The sequence below is a fragment of the Urocitellus parryii genome, chromosome 1, assembly GCF_045843805.1.
Source record: "Urocitellus parryii isolate mUroPar1 chromosome 1, mUroPar1.hap1, whole genome shotgun sequence".
In the NCBI taxonomy this organism is placed as follows: Eukaryota; Metazoa; Chordata; class Mammalia; order Rodentia; family Sciuridae; genus Urocitellus; species Urocitellus parryii.
The window spans coordinates 233834322-233854429 of NC_135531.1; the positions used below are offsets into that span (position 1 = coordinate 233834322).

General features: G+C 35.9%; 1 protein-coding gene across 1 annotated transcript in view; it reads right to left on the reverse strand.

Moving 5' to 3' along the window:
• The window catches only part of Pde1a (phosphodiesterase 1A), a 242213-nt gene that overhangs the window by 60533 nt on the left and 161572 nt on the right, over positions 1–20108 (reverse strand). Inside the window, exons 4-7 of the mRNA XM_026392032.2 lie at positions 16965–17147; positions 11541–11607; positions 8042–8158; positions 7052–7192 (exon numbers count right to left, since the gene is read on the reverse strand). Coding sequence (XP_026247817.1) covers positions 7052–7192; positions 8042–8158; positions 11541–11607; positions 16965–17147 — 508 coding nt within the window. The remainder of the gene's footprint in view (positions 1–7051; positions 7193–8041; positions 8159–11540; positions 11608–16964; positions 17148–20108) is intronic.

The window sequence follows — 20108 nt, forward strand, 5'->3', positions numbered from 1 at the left end:
TGGAAAGCCAAACAAAGTTTCTGTACTATTAAAGTTTATTTAGCAACAATTAGTTTATTCGTCACTCCCATTCTGCATAGTACTTTTACTCTACTTTCCAACATGGTAATCACATGTGACAATTTAATTAAAAATAAATGAAAGACAGTAAAATTAAATTCATTCTCCTAGTTGTAGTAGGCACATTTCACATGCTCACTGCTCATATGTGACGGTTGGTTGCCTTCAAATAGAACACATAGGTACAAAGTATTTCCACCGTCACAGAAAGTTGTATTAGTGCTGCAAGTAGATGGTACTTGATGGCAGGAATGGAGGATTTGGGAAGAAGATGGACAAAAGTTGGTAGTTAAGTGCAGGGTTGGGGGAAGGGGGATTTTACGTGGAAAGCACAAGTGTAGAATGATACTTTAGAGCCCTGTATTAAAGTACAATCACCGATGGTACAATTGTGCTTAAGAATCAATTAAAAAGTGAGGTGGAAAAGAGGATAGAAATTATGAAAAAATGGATGGCCTCCTCGATTAGAACTGATGGATTTGGATTTTGTATAAAAGGGAAGAGGCAGATGTTGAAGGTCATGAGTCAAAAATGAACCAAGTGACAACTGTTTTCAGAGTTGGCAAAGGCATGGTCTTATTAATCTTTTTTTTTTCCTTCACAGGACCTCTCATGGCATTTGGTACATAACAGGAACTCAATATCAGCTTGTCAAACAGAATGTCACTAGTTTTGCATAAGAAGAAGGTAGTCAAGATTAGCAGAAAAAGACTATGCATTCAGATAATTCTGGTTTCAAATTTCTGTTGATCCTCAGGAAAATAAGTTATTTACCCTCTCAGCTACAGTTCCCATTTTTCTGTGAGGTTTTTGAGGGAAGTTTAGAGTTAATGTATGCAGTGTGCCTATCATGAGCCTTGCCATGTAGTAAAATACAGAATAGATGACATTTTACAAAACTTGCTACTTTAAGTAAATTGTTTAAGGCATTAAATCTAGAAAATAACAGCTAACATATCTTAACTGATTGCAATTCAAGTATAAATGCCTCACAGTTGGATGACTAAAGCAGAAATGATTTTCTTAACCAAAGGGAGTTTTTATAACTAACTGTTCTGTGTTTATAGATGCATTTAATTGTGTCATTAAGAGGAAGAAAGTGACCTTATTAATGGCCTGTGTTATAGGCTGAACTGGGATTGAGCCTCCAATATTCCCATTGAGACTGTGGAACTAAACACCATGAAATGAATAGAAATTGAATTAAACCAGATTTTATACCCCCAAAACCTATTGTTTTATTAAAGAAAATTGTTTCCTGGAAAAAAATACCTATTTTCTTAAAGTATGTCTTACTAGTTACATTTATGAATTTATAGATTAAACTGTGGTTTAAAAGAAAGCAACATCCACTATTCACTAAGATAATATTGAATGTGAAGTTGCAAAAGTAAAGAAATTAGATAATCAGAGATGGAATTTAATTATAGATTATCTCATAAGTATTTAAAATTATTATCTTTCTAGCTGTCAAAATTGATTATAAATGTATTTCCTGTTTTTTTCTAATTAATTGCTGCCTTCCAAAAATAGAACATCCTCCCTGAATCCATTTATTTACTGATATACTGTGACCTTGATAATTAAGTTTCTAGTGTAAAATAATTTGGAAGAAGATAAACATTGAACTTTTACACTTAATTGAGAATCACATCTTTTAGTTTTCAGTAAAAGTAGAATTTTGGACTGATTATTAACTCCTTAGCTGTTCATTTATTTTATGCTGATGTCCGATGACATTGTAACTCAAAAAATAGGTGGTTAGATTCATAGATTTTTGTAAATAATTCACAGTCTAGAAAGCGTGAATCATACCACTCTTCCCATCTAGAACAGTGGTCCATATAAAATCCAGGTTCTTTTGGTTCCTAGTGGACAGAAACAAGGGGTCAAAATGATGAGCCTTGAGTAATAGAGAGAGACATTGTCCTATTACAGTGTCAAGGTTGCATTTTGCTGGAGAAATGCTCAGATAGACTAATCCTATATCCTCAAATTATATCACAAGGAGGAACTGACTGTCACTAGGTGTGTAAGTAATGATGACAGAAAAGGTGGGAACCAACTTAACAGATACTTAAGATGTTATAATTTAATTCTTGTAAACCTCCTATTTACCATTTGCTAGGTAAATATTTTTATCCTTACATTGCACTCCACAAAACTGAATCCTAAGGAACTGGATTGATATCCATGCAGCCAAAGCTCACGTAGACATTTAGTGAAAGAACAGAAGTTCAAACTAACATCGACTCCAGTGTTTCTGCTCCTTCTGTCAATCACAATAGCATGCTCTCCTGAAGGAGGCAGCATACTGAACACATGCTTTTGAGGTTTCAAAAGCAGATTTTTTAACTAATTTAACAATACATTAATGGGCAAAAGCTAATTAGGCTTTAAGACTTATAATTTTCGTACCTGAATTACTTTGTATGTGTGTGTGATAGAACAGTATCCCTGTGTTTATACAGGGTGGGGAGAATTTCAGGTCAGAGGATCACATTGATTTCCTAGTTTCTACTATGTCTTAAAAGAAAAAATAGCAATTCTTTTGGCCTGAAGTTATGGGGATAGACACCTTTTTTCCTATCCCTGTGACTAGCCTAAGGTAGTTAATTGTCATTTACCAGCAAACTAGTATATTGAAATAATAATATAAGGGTATGTGTTGATAGCTATTTGTTTCTGACTCTAGGTTAAGTGCTTTACAAATAAGATGTAGTGACTCTTCCTATATGGTGATCAGTATCTACATTTTAGTGATAAGGGAACCAAGTAGAGAGCTAGCCGGTTAGGAAGTGGCAGAGCATGCTTTCAAATCTGTCTGGCTGCCTCCCAAGCCCACCCCACACCCTTTCCACTCTACCAAACTGTTATATGGGAAGCCATGTAGAAGGAGAGAATTTCTACAAACTTTGCACAGTAGGGACATAGCACCACATTTTCTGTAGACTGATCAGAGAAAAATTGAGTCATTCCAAAGTATGGGAGACTGCTTTGGGGCATAATCAATGGAATACACGTTCTAAAAGAAATAGATTTCAAGTCATCTCTCTTTCTTCTGAGTATTAGAGCAAAGTACCAAGAGCCTTCAAATGCAAGTGTTCCCTGGCCAAGGTCCTTGGATGATTTCATATTTAAAGAGACAGCTAGAGGTAGCTTGGCAGCACTCCATAAACCATTAGCTCTTTAGCAAATGGATTGTGTTTTTGCACATCACTGTCACTGTGGCTCAGGGCTACAAGTTATTCATATGACAAAAGGAGAGAAAAGGAGGAAAGTGGTTGTACTAATGTCAAGCTTCCCCTATACTGTCAGCTCTTAGGCTCCAGGGTGTCCTTATGCTTTTAACAAACCAGGAAGACAATGACTTCCTCATAATCCTTTCCAGGCACCATTCTTCAGTCCTTGGAATACCTTGCAGATGATAATATGCATTAGTCAACTGACAGTGTCAGGCTGTTACTGGAGTGCTCCATATATGCTACACTGATAGGGCTGTCCTGAAATAGTAGGACATGAACTAAAACACTAGAGTGACCCAGTCTTCTCACCAAATCCAGGTGGTGAGAAACAACTGAAGAGTTTTATTTAAAAGAATATTTCTGAAATGCTTTGTCATTTCAAATAACGAACACGTTCACATGTAAGAAAATTGATATTCACTGACTACCTACCATCTTTTCATCTAGAGAAAAGCTTACTAGAATAACTTTCCCAAAACTGTCAAGCTGGCAGTGAAACCTGGTTTTGACAAAATAGTCAACACATTTGTGAATTCATTCTGCCTTCCCTTTCACCACCTATTGTGAAATTTCTCATCATTCTTTGTAGTTTAAATGCACTTTCCTGATCCTGGGAAACACTAAAGGTCTACCAGCAGACTATTTCTGCAATGGGCAGACTAATGGGCATGTAAAAAGCCCACTGATCCTTTTTTGCTAAAGGATGAATAAAATTAGGAACAGGTTTCTATGCTAATCCTGCTAAAGCAGGTGAAGTTACATTTCTGTTTGATAAGCTGAGGCCTTCTCAGAAAGGGTCTATGTGGTCTATACTAATGACTGCAGCTCTCTCGGTGTGATGCCAGGACTGGGCCGGATTCCTCAGCCTTCCAGAGAAGATGGAATGGCTTATTATGTCCTGCAGCAAGTCTTCCTTGTAAATCTGAGGGTGAAGTCACATTGTGGACTTAAATTTCTCTATTTACCCATTAATATGACATCTCTTCCCCCTGTCTTTCCAATGTCACTTTCAGACCAGAGATTCTAAAGTTAAATTAGACTTTCATTTAGCTCCCTTCACACTTGTGGCAAGCAAAACAAAACAAAATGTTCTTGGGAAGAAACATATTTTAAGATGATGAAATTCTAGTTACCTCCCAGCCCTAAATGGCATGCATTTTCTAATTTCACTTTATAATTAAGCGTACAGTTTATTTACTGATGTAGGCATTGTTTTCTCAGGCCATCTTGTTCTGAGGAAATCCAATCAGTTCATTTTACATTTTTGAGTGACATTTAATGAGTCATTTTTCAGTTAACTTTTTCAAAGCCAAAAAGTTTTAAAAGAATTTCTAGCATGCACATGCATGCACAGTAGAAAGAGAACCATAAAGCAATTCAAATATACTACTTTTAAAAAGATAAATTTGTCACAGAATATAAATTTGAATGAAATTGTGGTAAAATTCCAAAAAATCCCTTTAATTCCCAGCTGAGCTCCCAGCCAATAGCCATACAAACTACCCGTCCTGTAACTGAGCCATCCTGGAAGCCATGCCCAGTGTTGGTTTCAGATGTCTCTAGCTACAGTTGCTAGCTGGCCATAATCACATGAAGGACACCCAGTGAGAGTCTCCTAGTTGGAAATCTTTTAACCACAGAGCTTTAAGAGACAATAACAAATTATTTTTTAAATCATTATGATTTGGAGTGGTTTTTCTGTTATTGGTGGTTTTTTGCTTTTTTTTAGCAGTAGATATATTGGAACATGGGGCAGGAGTGGGATCTCAGCCCAAGACATTAAAGGATCTACACCATTTAAGAGGCAAAGAAAATGAGAAACAATTTCTTTGATTACCATATAAGACACTGTGGAGGAATCCTAGTAAATAGATTGTTATGTGTAGTAAACATCATAGCTGGTTTCTTGGGACAGGGGAATGCCATAATGATGTAAATTTTCTGCATATGCTAAAGCTTAGAGAATCCTGCACAAGTTATAAGTTTTCAAGCTCTTTAGGAGTCTCTGCTAAAGCCCCAGAGAATTTGCTTGAGATCAAGTTAGGATATAGTCTATGATACAGAGTGATGAGGTTATTGAGGTTCTCTGGGCCCCAAAAAGCCCAAGTCTCATAGAACCAAATACCAATTACTGTTGCTGATAATATAAATAGTTTAGCTTCTGATTTCTAAACAGACAGGTGATGCATAATATGGGATTTGGTAAAATAATTTATTTGTGGGAATTTTATGGTACCATTTTAGCCTGTATTGGCTCATGAGAAATCAAGAAGGCATTGATTGGTGTCCTCATGTTAACAAAGTCCTTGGGGAAAGGCCCCAGCTCTGGTAATACCAATATGAGACTAAGCTTAGTCACTCATCCTAATATGCTAATCAGATGATAAAGGTAAAGGACAGGAAAAACATTCTAATCAGCATGCCACAATGGGAAGAACAGATACAATGATCAAATATCTGTTCCAGGGTCTGACAGAAACTTTGAAGTTCATAGGAAAGGGGAACAAAGCTAAGGAATGGGGGGAGCTTGTATGGCTGAGGCTTTGTAAAACTGACAGAGTATATCATCCTGTTCAGGCCATGGTCTAATTGATCATTATCTCAAGATTAGTTCTGTGCGGTTGCTGTGGAGAAGGCTTTATTCTTTTAAGGGGTAATCTGGTTTCCATGAGATAATTGTTCCTACTTTAGTGGGGTAGCCTCGATTCCTATAATAGGGCAATTGATCCCACTTAGTTGGGCAATCTGATCGTGGGGTGATCTGTGATGTTTTGCTGTTTCTAGAGTCTAAGAGACTGCAGATTTAGGGTAATGACTAGAGATTTCTAGGAAGCACTCCAAGCAGTTGAATGTCCTTGAAAATCTTGAAAATATCCAAGTTATCTTATTTTGATGTCTTCAGTCTTGAAGGGGGATAAGGTACATTAGGTAAGTTTAGGGCTAATAAACCCTGTATTGTATTACTTAAATGATTAACATGCCTATGAGTAGAATCAGCAGGGATATGAACCAAGATTTAAGGTAATAACAAAGGCAGAGATGCCAAGTTTTATCCTGCTTTTAGTGACCCACTGGGCATCAGCAGGCTCAAATGAAGAGTCAGTGTTTTTAGCAAAAGCAGCATCTCTAAATCCCCATTATACTCACATGACCCACATCCTGTTGAATTCATCTCAATTTGGCACCTTCAGAAGTCCTATTTCTCACTTTTCACTTTCTGGGAGTCATCTTCAACTCTAAGACATTACAGAAATTCTAAGCAGTATCAGACTTCCTGACTTATACTCATTGATATCCTATGATTTGCATTGCTGAATCATTTCTTCACTTATCCCATTGATTCATCAAAATGCAAAGAAGAAAGGGCATTTGGAAAAATTTACATGAATAATTTCCCCAAATCCTTCTGAATATTTGAATGTGATTAGCAATGTAACAGAAAAAAACTCCAAATGTTAGTTTCTGAGAAAATGAGACAATGTGGGAAAAGTTCTCTTTTACTCTGAAGATGTTCTCACAAAAATGTTCTCTAGTCTAAATTTTGGAAAGTCATTATATTTTTATTTACCTCTAGATGTCTTGTTTTCATTGAGTTAAAATATTTTTTGAAAAATAACTCAACCTCAAAATTCTAAAAGATTATTACTTTTAATAAAACTTCTATGGCATTAAAGAAACAAGAGAAATTCTCAGTAGTGGAATATAATGTCTCCAAACTAACAAAGTTATTATAAAAGCATTCTTACCATGATACCTGTATGAAGCATTATGTAATGCACAGTTTGAGTGACATCAGCTGCATGTACCAAATTGTGATAAGGATTTTTGTATTTGCTGTAACCAACTTCTAAAGCTTCTGCAAAAGCAATTAGGCAAGAAACAGGAATCTGTGGAAAGTGATAAATATGGTTATATTTTGGCCTCAAGAGTGGCACTATATCAACTTGAGCACAGAGTTTGGGATAAACACAGTGAGTCAGATGTGGGCAGTAATTTCTTTAAGTTGAATCTGGATTATTATAAAAAAAAACACACACACAGTTAACATGTTAGTTTTCAATCCTGAGAAATATTGTAACCCCTAAGTACTTAAAGCAGATGGATGAAAACATGGTCTAACCCACACCATATAATGTTTGCATTTTTATATCTTCCTGAGTCAAGGAAAACAATTTGTTTTTAAAAGGGAAAATATTTTCAATTATAATCTGTAAGGCCTAGTTTTCTAATATATAATACAAAGGCATTAAAATAGATAATTTCCCAGCACTTTCTATCTCCAACAATGCCATGCTTCTACAGGAAAGTCAAAGGCAACAGCAGACTGCTCAGAAGTCCTAACTCTAATCTGTTGCTTAGATGGCTCCAAATGAAGTGGATTAGAAGGCCCATCATTTCAGTGTAAGAAAAGCTAATAATAGGGGATTACTATGTTTTAGGAACACTGAAGATCTTTCTTAGTTCTTTAAGATGTAACTTCCAATCCACATATGAGTGTTCTGTGAGTGGTCAGTGGAGCAAGGAATCTTGTTGGAAAGAGGCAGTCCTGGCCTCATGGTACCCAGATAGATATATAGATATGTTGGTGAGCCAGAGAATGGTTTCATCATGTGGTGAACTCAACCTTAGATCTGTACCTGCTAACTAGAAACATTCTAACGTGAATTAATAAATCAGTGTTCTCCATTTTCATTATTATTCAAATAGCTGATTCACTTTCCTTCCACACTTCTGACCTTGAAGCGGTTGAGAAGATCGTATCTGGTAAACAGTTCATAGATCATAAACTTCAGGCTATGCTCTCCGCTTGCTTCATTTAGGGCAAAGACATCAAAAGACCATTTATCGACATCCTATAAAAAAATAAGAGTAAACATGTTAGGTGACAATATCATATAGTTTTGTGGTTTTGCATGGGAAATTATTTGAGAGATTAGGCAGCAGGTCATACTTCAATTCAGCATGTCAAACTGCGTTTTACCAGAGTATGATATCACAGGGTCACAAAATGTGAGGCCAAAATACCTGCCATAAAACATCTTCCCAGATTGGGTCCTGTCCTGAAGTAGAATTACTAGTGATATGGGTGATGTCAATTGAAGAATATAGGGAATATAGACCCAATTTTCCCCTTCCCACCCACCTGCTGCTTTGCTTGGAATTTCAGCATTATAGTTACTAATGATAGGGGACAGACAGATGTGAATGGTTAAGGGAATAATTCTATAAAATGGGTCCACTGTGCTCACCCCCCATGCTTTCTTTTCCAAGAAGCAATTTATGTACAGCTCTGCCTGGCTGAAGAGGACAAGATATGTCACATTCCTCAGCAAACTACCTATTACCTACAGAAGAAATGCAGTCCTGAGATAATAAAATAATGTTGATAAGAAGAATTTAAGTTACCCTTACTTTTGTGACCTTTTCACAGACCAGATCCTAGAATTCAGGGAGATAAAGATAATTCCTCATAGCCATAAAATCTGGAAGATTTTGTGCTTAAGAATCCAATCAGAATCTGGTCAACATGGGCCAAAGTGACCTAGAGTTTTTATAGTGGTGGGGACTTAAAGGTCTGATGACATCCTGTGGTCAGTCAAATTTCAAGAGGTGAACCTGGGCATGACTCTCTGGAAACTTCTCTGGGATCCCCAATAAAATTAGACTGCAGGATAGGCACACAGTTACTCTTATCTGGGAGAGGACCCACTCTCTCCCATGAGAATGTCCCCTTCCTCTTTTCCAACCCTTCTAATAAACTCATGCCGGTTACTCCGAGCAATATGTCTGAAATCTTTCTGACTTGATCACAAGAAATGGAGCTTAAAGAAGGTAATTTGCGCTGCCTCAGTTTCATGGAAGGACTCCACCCCGCAACAGTAATTAGGCTGGAAGCTTTGATACCTTCTCTCCTCTTGCAGGATACAAATACCCACAGGAGGTAGACAGTACACTACCTTGTTATTACTCCTTCTGACTTAAGCTGACCCAGTTATACTTTCCTCCAGGGACTGATGGTAAGAAAAGGAAGTGGGCCCTCTAATTGAGGAGGAGAATAGTAATTGGTGTTATTTCTTGCAATTTGTAGGGAAACAGGCAAGCTTGTAGGGAAGCAGGTGCACTGGGAAAAATACAGTAACAGCGGGGACTGGGGGAAGAATCAACCACTTTAGCTACCTCATACTTTTCTAAAAACCAATCACAAACAAAAACTAAAGCACAAAATTCAGTTCAAAAGATGATCCAGAATTATTAGCAAAGGACAGTGTTTATATACACATATGCAGTAGATTTGGTACTGAACAAAAAAAAAATGGGCAACCTTTAAGCTATGCATTAATTTTTGCATTTGAGTAGGCATTTTTTAGAATTTCATAGATTTAACATTTTAACATTCTTAAGGAAGCCAACTGTAGGTGCTGTAACATGCTTAAACTAAACTGAAAATCTGATAAGAAGTATTTCACCCGTCTTTTTAAAAAAGGTCTCCTTTGACAACATAACAGTAACAGCCTCAAATGGTACTTTCAATCTCCTGGAACCAAACACCCATGAAATACCTTTTGGTTTTCTTGTCTGCCATTGTTATTTATTTTCCATTTGGCTCTAGTTTGATCCCCAAACACTTGCTTTATCTCTTTGTAAATTAAAAATCTCTAAAGTTTCTGTTAGAAGGATTTTTACCATCAGTAAAGCTCAAAGGAGGCCAAGAAATCTTTTATCAAATTCCAAAGCTAACAAGGAAGAGTTAGCTCAGACTCTTTCAAGGCAGCTATTAGAGTTCCAACTAGGGATTCCTGCTGCATAAAGAGTTAGCTCTGTTTCTTGAGGAGTTTCATAAACAATGATGATTTGCATTTGTAAACCATTGCAGATGCTTCCCTCCTGCACTGTCACATTGAGAACAAACAAGACAAGGAGGTTTCTATGATAATAAATTATTTAACTAAAATATTCTTTACTTGGTGAGAGTTCTTCCCTCAACCTCTTAGTGCATAAGTCTTTACGAAATTCCCATTTCAGAAAAACTGATACCTTCTCTTGCCAACATACTTTCAGTTGGTTTTTAGGCAAAGATTTTTTAAAAGAAATAAAATAAAAATAAGGATTTTTTTTGAACATGATAGAAAAAATAACAGGAAAGCAAGATCTCTTCGGAACACAGGAATAATTAGTATACTCTACTGTGGCATTTTAGTTATATATTTGTATTATAGTTTCAGGAACATAATTCTATTTTAAAACATCCAAGGAAAGTGAATACCTTTTTAATTAATGATTTGAATCTAATATGCAGCAGAGAAGAAAACACAAAGAGGATGCTTACAAGGAAATTAAAATACAAATATAAGCACTACAAATTTAAAATAGGAAAGGAGTATATAGGTGAGAAATGAAGCAGTCCAAGGTCTTACTGGCTGCCATTATGCTATAAATTCTTGGTTAACAGTACCATGGAGTAGTTTTAGAAGACAAAGTTACTTTCTCCAACCAAATTAAGAGACAGAAAGAAATAAAGAATTCAGCAGAGGATCCTACAAAATGTCTCTGTAGAAATAACATCTGTGACAAATGTGCACACGCATGCCCACACACAGGAAACGCAGACAAGTGAGCCGCCAGCTTCTCCTTTCAGAGTGTCATCTCTAGTTATTTCTAACACATACAATACCGCAATTATACCTCTGAACAGGGTATTCTCAGGAGAAGCCAGATACAAGAAAAAAGAATTTTTTTTTTGTTTGCTTTCTCAATTTTTCTCTTATACTTTGCATTTTCTCAGGCCCAAGATTTTAAATACTTTTCTTCTGTATCTTTTAAACACAGCTGACTAAAACATCTTTGGGGGTTTTTTGGTAATGTATTTAAGGCTTCCATATATATATATATGTAACAAAAAATATGTATATTCTGACAAATACTAGTGCCATCTCAAAACGGAATTCAATATCCAGTTAAATAAAACATGAAGAAAAGAAAACCACACACACATATGCACATACGCATGCATATATGTGCACTGATACAGTTCATTAATGCAAATCATACCTCACGTAAGTCTACAAGGAGTCATGATCTGGAACACATTACCTTTTGTAAATGGTTAAAATAATTTCTACATTCCAACATGCAGACTGCAGCAAAGGCCTACTCTCATTTTTTTCTCTCAGCCATTTTAATAAGACTTTTTTTAAATGAGTATTTTATAAATGAAAATAATTGAAATTATTTCACCTTTAATGTTACTATGACAGCCGCTGGATATGCCAAACCAACCATATGATAGGATTTTCTGTACATCCTAAAAAAGACAAAAATAAATGTATGTATAAAATTTACTTGCTTCAAGTTTTCATCTCTTCCTTAAATATAATGGAAATGATTACTCCTAATTTGCTTACCTCTTATCATTAGTTGCATATTCCCTTTGTGGCAACAGTGTTAACTACAGGCACCATTTATCTTTCTACAGTATAATAGAAGTCAACAGCATTTTGTCTACTCACAACTACCCTGTAAAAGTTCATGTGATTTTAGTTTTCATGTAAAGATAGCTTCCCTTGAATTTCATGTAATTAAAAGATGAACTGTTTGCATGTGCAGCTAAGCTTTCTAACGTACTGCCACATTCACAACAGCACAGGTTCTTATTTTATGTGCATTTATATTCCAAAATTTTTAGAATGGAAGCTGAATATCATGAAAATATTTCCTTTATATATTCTTGCTTTTATTTTCTTACAATATAGAAATTGCAAGGGGGGAAATATCTATCATTGAAACTAGTCTTGAAATTAGGATTGGGTCCCCGATCCCCTAGTGTTGAAGATTAAATACCCAAGAAACACTGCGGCAAGAAAACAAGTTGTTTCTAAAGGATAGATGAGTGGGGGTGGGAACTTGTCTGGAGAAAAAGGGGTCCAGAGCTGGTGCCCAAGGGAGTGGGGGTGTCCTGCCCCTTTTATAGATTTTAGGTTTCCTTTTTGCTCATGCTCCCTCCTCCCATCCCACCTATGCCTACCTGGTGATCAAAAGGGCAGGAAGAGAGCCATCCAGGGGACAGTTACTTATGTTGGAAAATGTGATCCTTTCTCCCCCCAAGATGGTTAGCAACCAGGTGATGAGGAGTGCTAGCTACCCATTTCCTTTTCTTTGATAATCAGCTACCTGTCCTTTGCCGTGGTCTCATCATCAAAATTTACACAGGGATTATTTTGTTGTTGTTGTTGTTGTTAAGGATGCACTGGAGGAGATTATATTGACAAAAATTACTTAAGTTTGTTCAAATTTTTATCCAATATTAAAGAAAGATGATTCAGAAAGACAACCCAATTCTTTCTATTTCCATAATATTATCAATAACAAGAATGTTTTTATTAACCAGTAATTGGTTTGAGTTTTCCTTTTCTGATAAGCAACCAAAATGACACAAACCAGAGCTGCAAGTATATAGCTCAGTGGCAGAGCATTTGCCTAGCATGTATGTGTGCAAGGTCCTGGGTTTGATTACCAGCACCAAAAAAAGAAGATACCCTAATGTGTCAAAATAGCAATTGACTTTCATTTGGGACCATGAAAGATACATGGCTCTCTACAAATCCCCACTCCCCCCAAAATGCCTGAACAACCACCATAATTCAATTAAATATAGTGACATATACACTGAATTTAAGAAACAGTTGTTGAGGAAAACATCATACATTTTTTTGTAAAACCACTGTAGAATATACTAACCTTTTTAATCAATGAACTTTATATTAAAAATCTGGAAGACATGTTACTCAGTTTCTATATATAAATCATCTTTTTTAAAAGATGAAAAAATCCAAGTAATTTATCATCTTTTTCTTTTAAATCTTGACTTCTTGGAAACTCAGAATGAAAATATTTTTGTTTAATTGTCTCTTTAGCCTAGATTGTTTTCTTATAAAAATATCTTCTCATTTTATTTCAGACGAGGTACCTCATTATTTTGTTTTTGTGTTTCAATTTTACTTTTAAAACTGTAAACTATTTTGGGTGTGGGTATAATAATTAGTCTTACCCATTATATCTATTGGAAGATTTAAAAGCAATTTAAAAATAAAAATATTTATATTAATTACTCCATTGAGATGGCTATAATTATTCTAATCCTCCAGAGCAAAGAAGGTACAAACCACACCACAAAAGATCTAGAAAATAATTACTGCTAATAAGGATCCTTGGTTGTGGGTGTTTTGTTTGTTTGTTTTTGTGGGAAACAGTCTTTTCTACCTATTTTTCTAGTCAGTATTTCTAAAAAACAGGTGCTGGAGAAATGAAAAGGTGGTTAACAGGGAAAAGTTCAATAGAAAAACCAATCAGGAATAAGAAATTTTAAGACATTAAGTGATGTGAAATCATGTCAGGGAAAGGAGTATCCCCGCAAAGAGAACATGTGCTTTGAATCAGGAGTTAGCTGCTGACTGGTGGTAAGACTTTTGGAATGCTATTTAATGCCATTTATTTGCAAAAGGATTTTTGTGTGGGGTAAAGGGTATAAATGCCTTTCATAATCAAATAAAGACTCCATACAAGAAAGCCTGTATTACTATTACTATAGCTGTTCTCATCAATCTGCTGCCAGTCCCTCTGGTTCCAACCTTTACATTACTCAGAGCTCCCTGGCTCATTGGGAACTCTGGTGCCAGTGAGTTTCTCAGACTGGGAGGAGGTTGAGAAATGAGTATAAATATACTTCATCACCACATGAACTATAAAAAAGACTTATCGATGTACTTTATCACCACATGGAACATAAAGAAAGATTGTCCTTCTAAAGAGACAAACTTCCTCTTTATCATACATTTCTAATTCTATAATCAGGAATAGAATTCTATGATAGAAAATGAGAAATAGAAAATCAGATGGAAATTAAGATGATTTCTCCTAGAATCAGAATGAGCGTGGGAAGAACCTTAATCTGGTTTCCTTGTACTTTGGTAGATAGGTGATATATCACAAGTTTCTGAAAAAGGATAATGAATTTCCTGGGATCACAAGTTTCTGAAAAAGAATAATGAATTTCCTGGGATCACAAGTTTCTGAAAAAGAATAATGAATTTCCTGGGATCCTCCAGGTGGTGAAGTCCAATTGAAAATATGATGCATTGATTTTGGAAGTTTTTACAATAATTATAAAATATAATTCAAAACCTTAAAAAAAACACCCTATCTTATGCCAAACACTGTGTTAAACAGTGGACTATTTAGTGGAAAATAAGGGAAACATTCTTGCTGCTTTTGTGAGGTTTATATAAGTGATGAAGAAAGACAAAAAAATAAGAAGCAATATATGATTAGAAACAGTAATAGGTGCCATGAGGTGAATTCCTGGTTGGAGTAGTGCTGGAGGACTAGAATTCAGAGGGATCAGAGAATAATCTGGAAAGACAGAATGGGCCCCATAGGATAGCAGGGAGGATCATTTTTAGCAGGATTGACAATGGTTCCAAGGAAGGAAAGAGTTTAGGAATGTGCTTGGAATTGAAATAAAAGCTGGTAGAAATGTTCGGACAAGGATGAGGGCAGCAATAGATGAGGCTAGAAAGAAAGAGGTATCTGGTTAAGTGAGGCCCGATTACCAAGTGAACTAGGAAATCATCCAAAGATTTCTACCTTAAGAGTGACAGAGATAATTTTTATTTTATAACATCACTGTGAGATGAGTTGTTTGGAGAGCCCAAGAGAGGAAGAGGGAAGCCCAGTTAGAAAGCTACTTCCTGTTTCTGATGGTAGGTTATGGAGGCGTGGATTGGAGATGCCAGAGTAGAGATGAGGAAGTGAGTAGTGAAATCAGGACACATTTAGCTTATGAATTACCAGGACTTGCTGAGGTATTAAATCTTGGCAGGGAAGCCTTAGAGGAGAAAGCAACAAAACTTCAAGAAGGAGGCTAATTTTTTAGGATTAAAGAGAAATATTTTTGAAAATTCAAGATAAACATGTTACTAATGGGGATTCAGCAGTGATTAAAAGATATCATTTCTAAATGCTCTCCTCATTAGTTTCCAAGCTGCTTATTGATTTAGTGAGCTTATATATACATTTTGATATTTCCATATGCTATAAAATAAAATTTGTTTTAAGTACTACACACAATGGAAATTTAGCATGTCAATATATTTTACTGAGTTTTTCTTAATCTTGTCTTGAATAGAAATGCAAATTCAGTTGGTTTTCATCCACAGTTGTCATTTATTTACAGTTTGCCAACTTCTGCAATTTTTTCTTAAGAAAAGAAGACAAGATATATTTCTTTAGTAAATTAAACATATTCTTTTATCTGTGACACTCTTATTAACTTCCTGAAATTCTATTTAGATTTTTTAAATTCGGTGCTCTGGGAAATCAATAACCTTCACATGTATGCATAAGTTGTTTTGAAAAAACAGGAATATGGTTATAGACATTCTTTTTCCTCATCCCTGCCTATTTGCCTCATACTTCTGGTCCAACCTGGAAGAACTGAAATAAGTTTATGCACTGAAGAGGGTGTTGTTATATTACCAAACTATTCAGAATATTTTTAGGGATCCTTTACCTGAGCTAATTAGGTATGGTTAAAAAATTTGCAAAATAATGAATAATCACTCAGTGGATGCTATTTTGAGTGATATTCACATTCTGAGATATTAGAAGCTTCATAGCTGTTGTTATGATACATGGTTAAGTTGCACTGTATTCTCCTTGTATGTACCCTTATTTACATTTTTAAAATTCAAATGTCAATCCCTTTGTTCCTTTAACACAGAAAAGTTAAAGTTTAGAATGTTTATTGGAGGTGAGATCTAGAAGGAACAAAAGAAAAATGTTTTGTTCTCCCTTAAAGTACATTGACAAAAAATCTTTGTTCTTCAACTTCATTAGTTTCTCAACTATTAAATTATCTTTTTGTATGTATAATTTATTTATGTGTTAGTCTAAGGGATTTTTGATAACTACTTTTCAATTTTGTTGGACATTTTTATTTTGGGTCTATTTGTAGTTTTATTTCTGAAACATCTTGTTTCCTAGAAAAAATAAATAAATCTTGCTCTTAAAAGTTAAAAGCATGTAAAACTGGGTCACATGATGTGTTTCACATGAAAACTTTGGTGATTTGACTCCATGGTGTAGGGGCCACTGAATACCTTGTTTCAGTGACAGGAGTGTTGAAAAACTTGTCAAAAGTGAAAACGAGAGAACTTTCTTCTCATGATGGAAAGATGGGAAGAGGAAGTTCTTTTCTTTTTATGGCAGAAAAAGGCCTGCTTGACATAGGTAAGTAGGTTGTTACCCAATACAGAATTTTTAAAATGAGCTATTACATTTTATTCAGACAAAATCAATTGTATAATGTGCTATATGTTAGACTAGTTTTTAACAGTTAAGCACAAAAAAACATTTCAAAATGGTAATTTAAAGGATTTTGCTTTCAGTCTTCATGTCAATTTAGTATAAATAAGAATAATACATCCAAGGCAAAAATATTTAGTTACAGGCAAATTCATCATAAAATTCCTAACCTGTTCATTCAAGTCATGGTTACTGTTTTCCTCAATGAATACAATATAGGTCTCTCATAACTTTGATACAGTGAACATATTCACTGCCTTTTAGATTTTATTTTCTTGAGATACCAATAGTTTTGCTTACCTTTCCACAAAAATTCCAGCCTGAACAGCATGCACAATGCTTCGAAATCTTGGTTTTTCCTCATGTTTCTTTTTCATCATCCCCATTTTCCTTGTAAAAGTAGACGCCAACCAATCCCGAACTTCTGATGGGACTGAGTCTGACTGAATGTCACTGAGCTCATCTTCTGTATCCAGTAGCCTTCTGCAAAAATGTATGCACAGTAAATGTTAGAAAAAAATGAAGGAAAGCTAATAATAAGAAAACAAGCATTGCAATGAGACTTAGTAATAGCAAATTATTATCATTAGTACTTATTATGAACTATTTAAAAAAAGAAAAAAATGTGGGTTAACATTGGGGAAGCTCTTAATTTCTCAAATTCATCACCTTCTAAAGGTAAGAACTAATCCATGTGAGCAATTGCAGCTCTCCTTACATTGATGTATAATGATACCCATTAAGAGGCTTAGACTGTTAATATATCATTCCAATAATGAATAAAACTAAGAAAAGATAGGGAAGAGAATTCATAAACAGATGTCTGCTATTAAAAGAAGCAACTGGGTGGAAAGAAAAGAGGGGGGTCAAAACCATAAAAGTTGTCTTATAATTAACAATCTTATATACATAGTATAGAGAGTATGTGCTATTTAAATAAGGCTTTGATGTTTCCAAAATTCATTCACAGGTGTAGATGCCATTTCATCAGTAAGTTCTTCAAATTTTTAGGAAAATGTTAAACTCAGGTATTCTAAAATGTTATTTCTGATATCAACACCACAGATTTTTTAAAAGTTCAAAAAATGTTAACTAAAGAAAATCAATGGATTATGGTTATCCCTCAGTATTCTTGGAGAACTGGTTCCAGGATACCACTGCTCCCTCAATATACCCTGATCTGCTTATCCTTAAGTCCCTTATATAAAATGGCAAAGTATTTTCAAATAACCTAAGTATAGCTTCCTAGATACTTTAAATCATCTCTACGTTACTTACAATACCAAATACAATGTAAATGCCATTTAAATAGTTATATTTTCATGTATTGCTTAGGAAGTGATGACAAGCAAAAAAAAAAAAAGACTGTACATGTTCAGTACGGACACAATTTTTCCCCCCGAGTATTTTGGATGCATGGTTGGTAAAATCCTCAGATGTGGAACTCACAGTAACAGAGGACTGACTGTAGTTTGAAAGCTCATTTTAGGAGATTGAGCCAGTCAAGGTAGAAGAAGCATCTCCAGTTAAGAGCCAACACTGAGTAAAGATCTGATGGGGAACTATGTGCATGAGGCTGTGAGCAGTAGCTGAAACCACTACCCCTCTCACGTATGAACTCCAGTTATATAAAGCTGTCTGGCCTGGGTAGTGAGAACTGTCATGGAAGGAAGAACTAAGGAATCATCCTTATATTTTGGCTTGTCATCTTCAATAGTCAAGAACTTCCTAAAGATCTGAATTGGCAAGAATGTGGACTCTCTATAAAACACAAAAATGGCATTACAGAGCAGTAGAGCTTCACCTCCAGGAAGAACACAGGCCAGCTCTGCCTGTCATCTGACCTGATTATTTTCTTGTCAGTGTACCAATTTAATAACTTAGAGCTCTTTTTTGCACACTTTAGCTTTGACCTTTGGGTTCCATTTGCTTTGGTGAATCTCTTTGCAACAGAATGAGGGCTAAGGGTTATGAGCTAATAGAGGGAAGGAAGCCAGAGATGGCAGCATGTGCCAAGGCCTCAAGGACACATCACACACCATATCAACAGGGCAGGGACAAAACAAAGGGCAACAATGACAAGGCCCACCCAACACAGCCAAATATGGACCAAAGAGAGGTTCAGAAGATAATACAAAAGAGTAAATCTTTATGTCCTTTTGAATGACCATGTGCCACTGTCCCCTATACACATATGAAAGACAGTCATCTGCCAACATTTATTTTTGTGGTATTAAGTAGCATGAATGCATTTATGAAATACCTTATGAGAGAATAAGCACAACTTAAGTGATGGAGTTACAAAACTACATGTACACATAGGGAGATAAAAGAGATATAATTGATATTAAAACTGATTAATACTCACTTTATATTATGTTTAATTTTCTGTCTGTTCTTATGTTTTAATGTTTTTAATTTACCCTTAAAAAGCCGACATTGTAATCCAAAGTAAATTATTTTTTCTGCCTTTTTGCCCATTTGAAACTAGATTCCTCAGCCCATTTCAGGAAGAAGCTCTACTGTGTGACTTAAAACATTCATTACTTTAAAATTCATTGCATTTCTATTGTCTCTTATGTAGTGACCAAATAAAGCACAGAGCAGGGCAGATGGGATAGGAACCATTGTGGTGTAGCCCTGTGATGTCACCATGCTCTAGGCATTCTGCTCCTGCCTTCTCTTGTCAGCTAATCTGAGTAGAATGATAGACGTGAGGAAATTGTTGCCGATTCCTCTACAGCAAATTTGATGTTAGTGACCTTAAAAATATACGCCCTAAAACTCATAAATTATCTAAGCAGATCATCAAACATGAGAAAATTAGTGTGTGAGAACAATAGTCCTCACAGTGTGTGTTACTCAAAAGTCTGGCAACTCTCAGTCCTACCGCATTGGGTTATTTATTTAGAGAATGCTGAGAGCCATTGCCAAGTAGGAGTGATGCATGGCAATTTCTTGTCAGCCTACCCCATGCTGCTTAGAGGAAGGACTCTCCCTTGTGGAAATGGGCTTGTCTTAGACTCAGGTCATTTGCAGTGACATTGCATGTAAGGTGACCTTGCTCAAGGACCAGGGCGGATCCAGGTTTAGGGTGTATCCTGCTGGGATTAGGGAGTATCCCGCTCCTTGGGTTTAGGGCGGTTCCAGGTTTAAGGTGTACCCTGCTGGGAATAGGGCGTATCCTGCTGCCTCAGGCACGCCCCGCTCCTTGAGTTCCCATTGAGTTCTCCTGGGATTCAGAAAGTATTTGGGATTCGGAGCCTGGTGGAGTACGTGGATTTTTCCCAGAACGTGAATTTCCCCAGAACGTGTTTGTAGAGGGCCGGTGTGAGTTCGGGAATAAAGAATTGCTGTTTGAATCTACAAAGCTGTGGGTGGCTCGTGATTTTGTGCCCAGCCAGACTGTGGCAAGAGAAGAGGAGTATATATGAGATTGCAGGA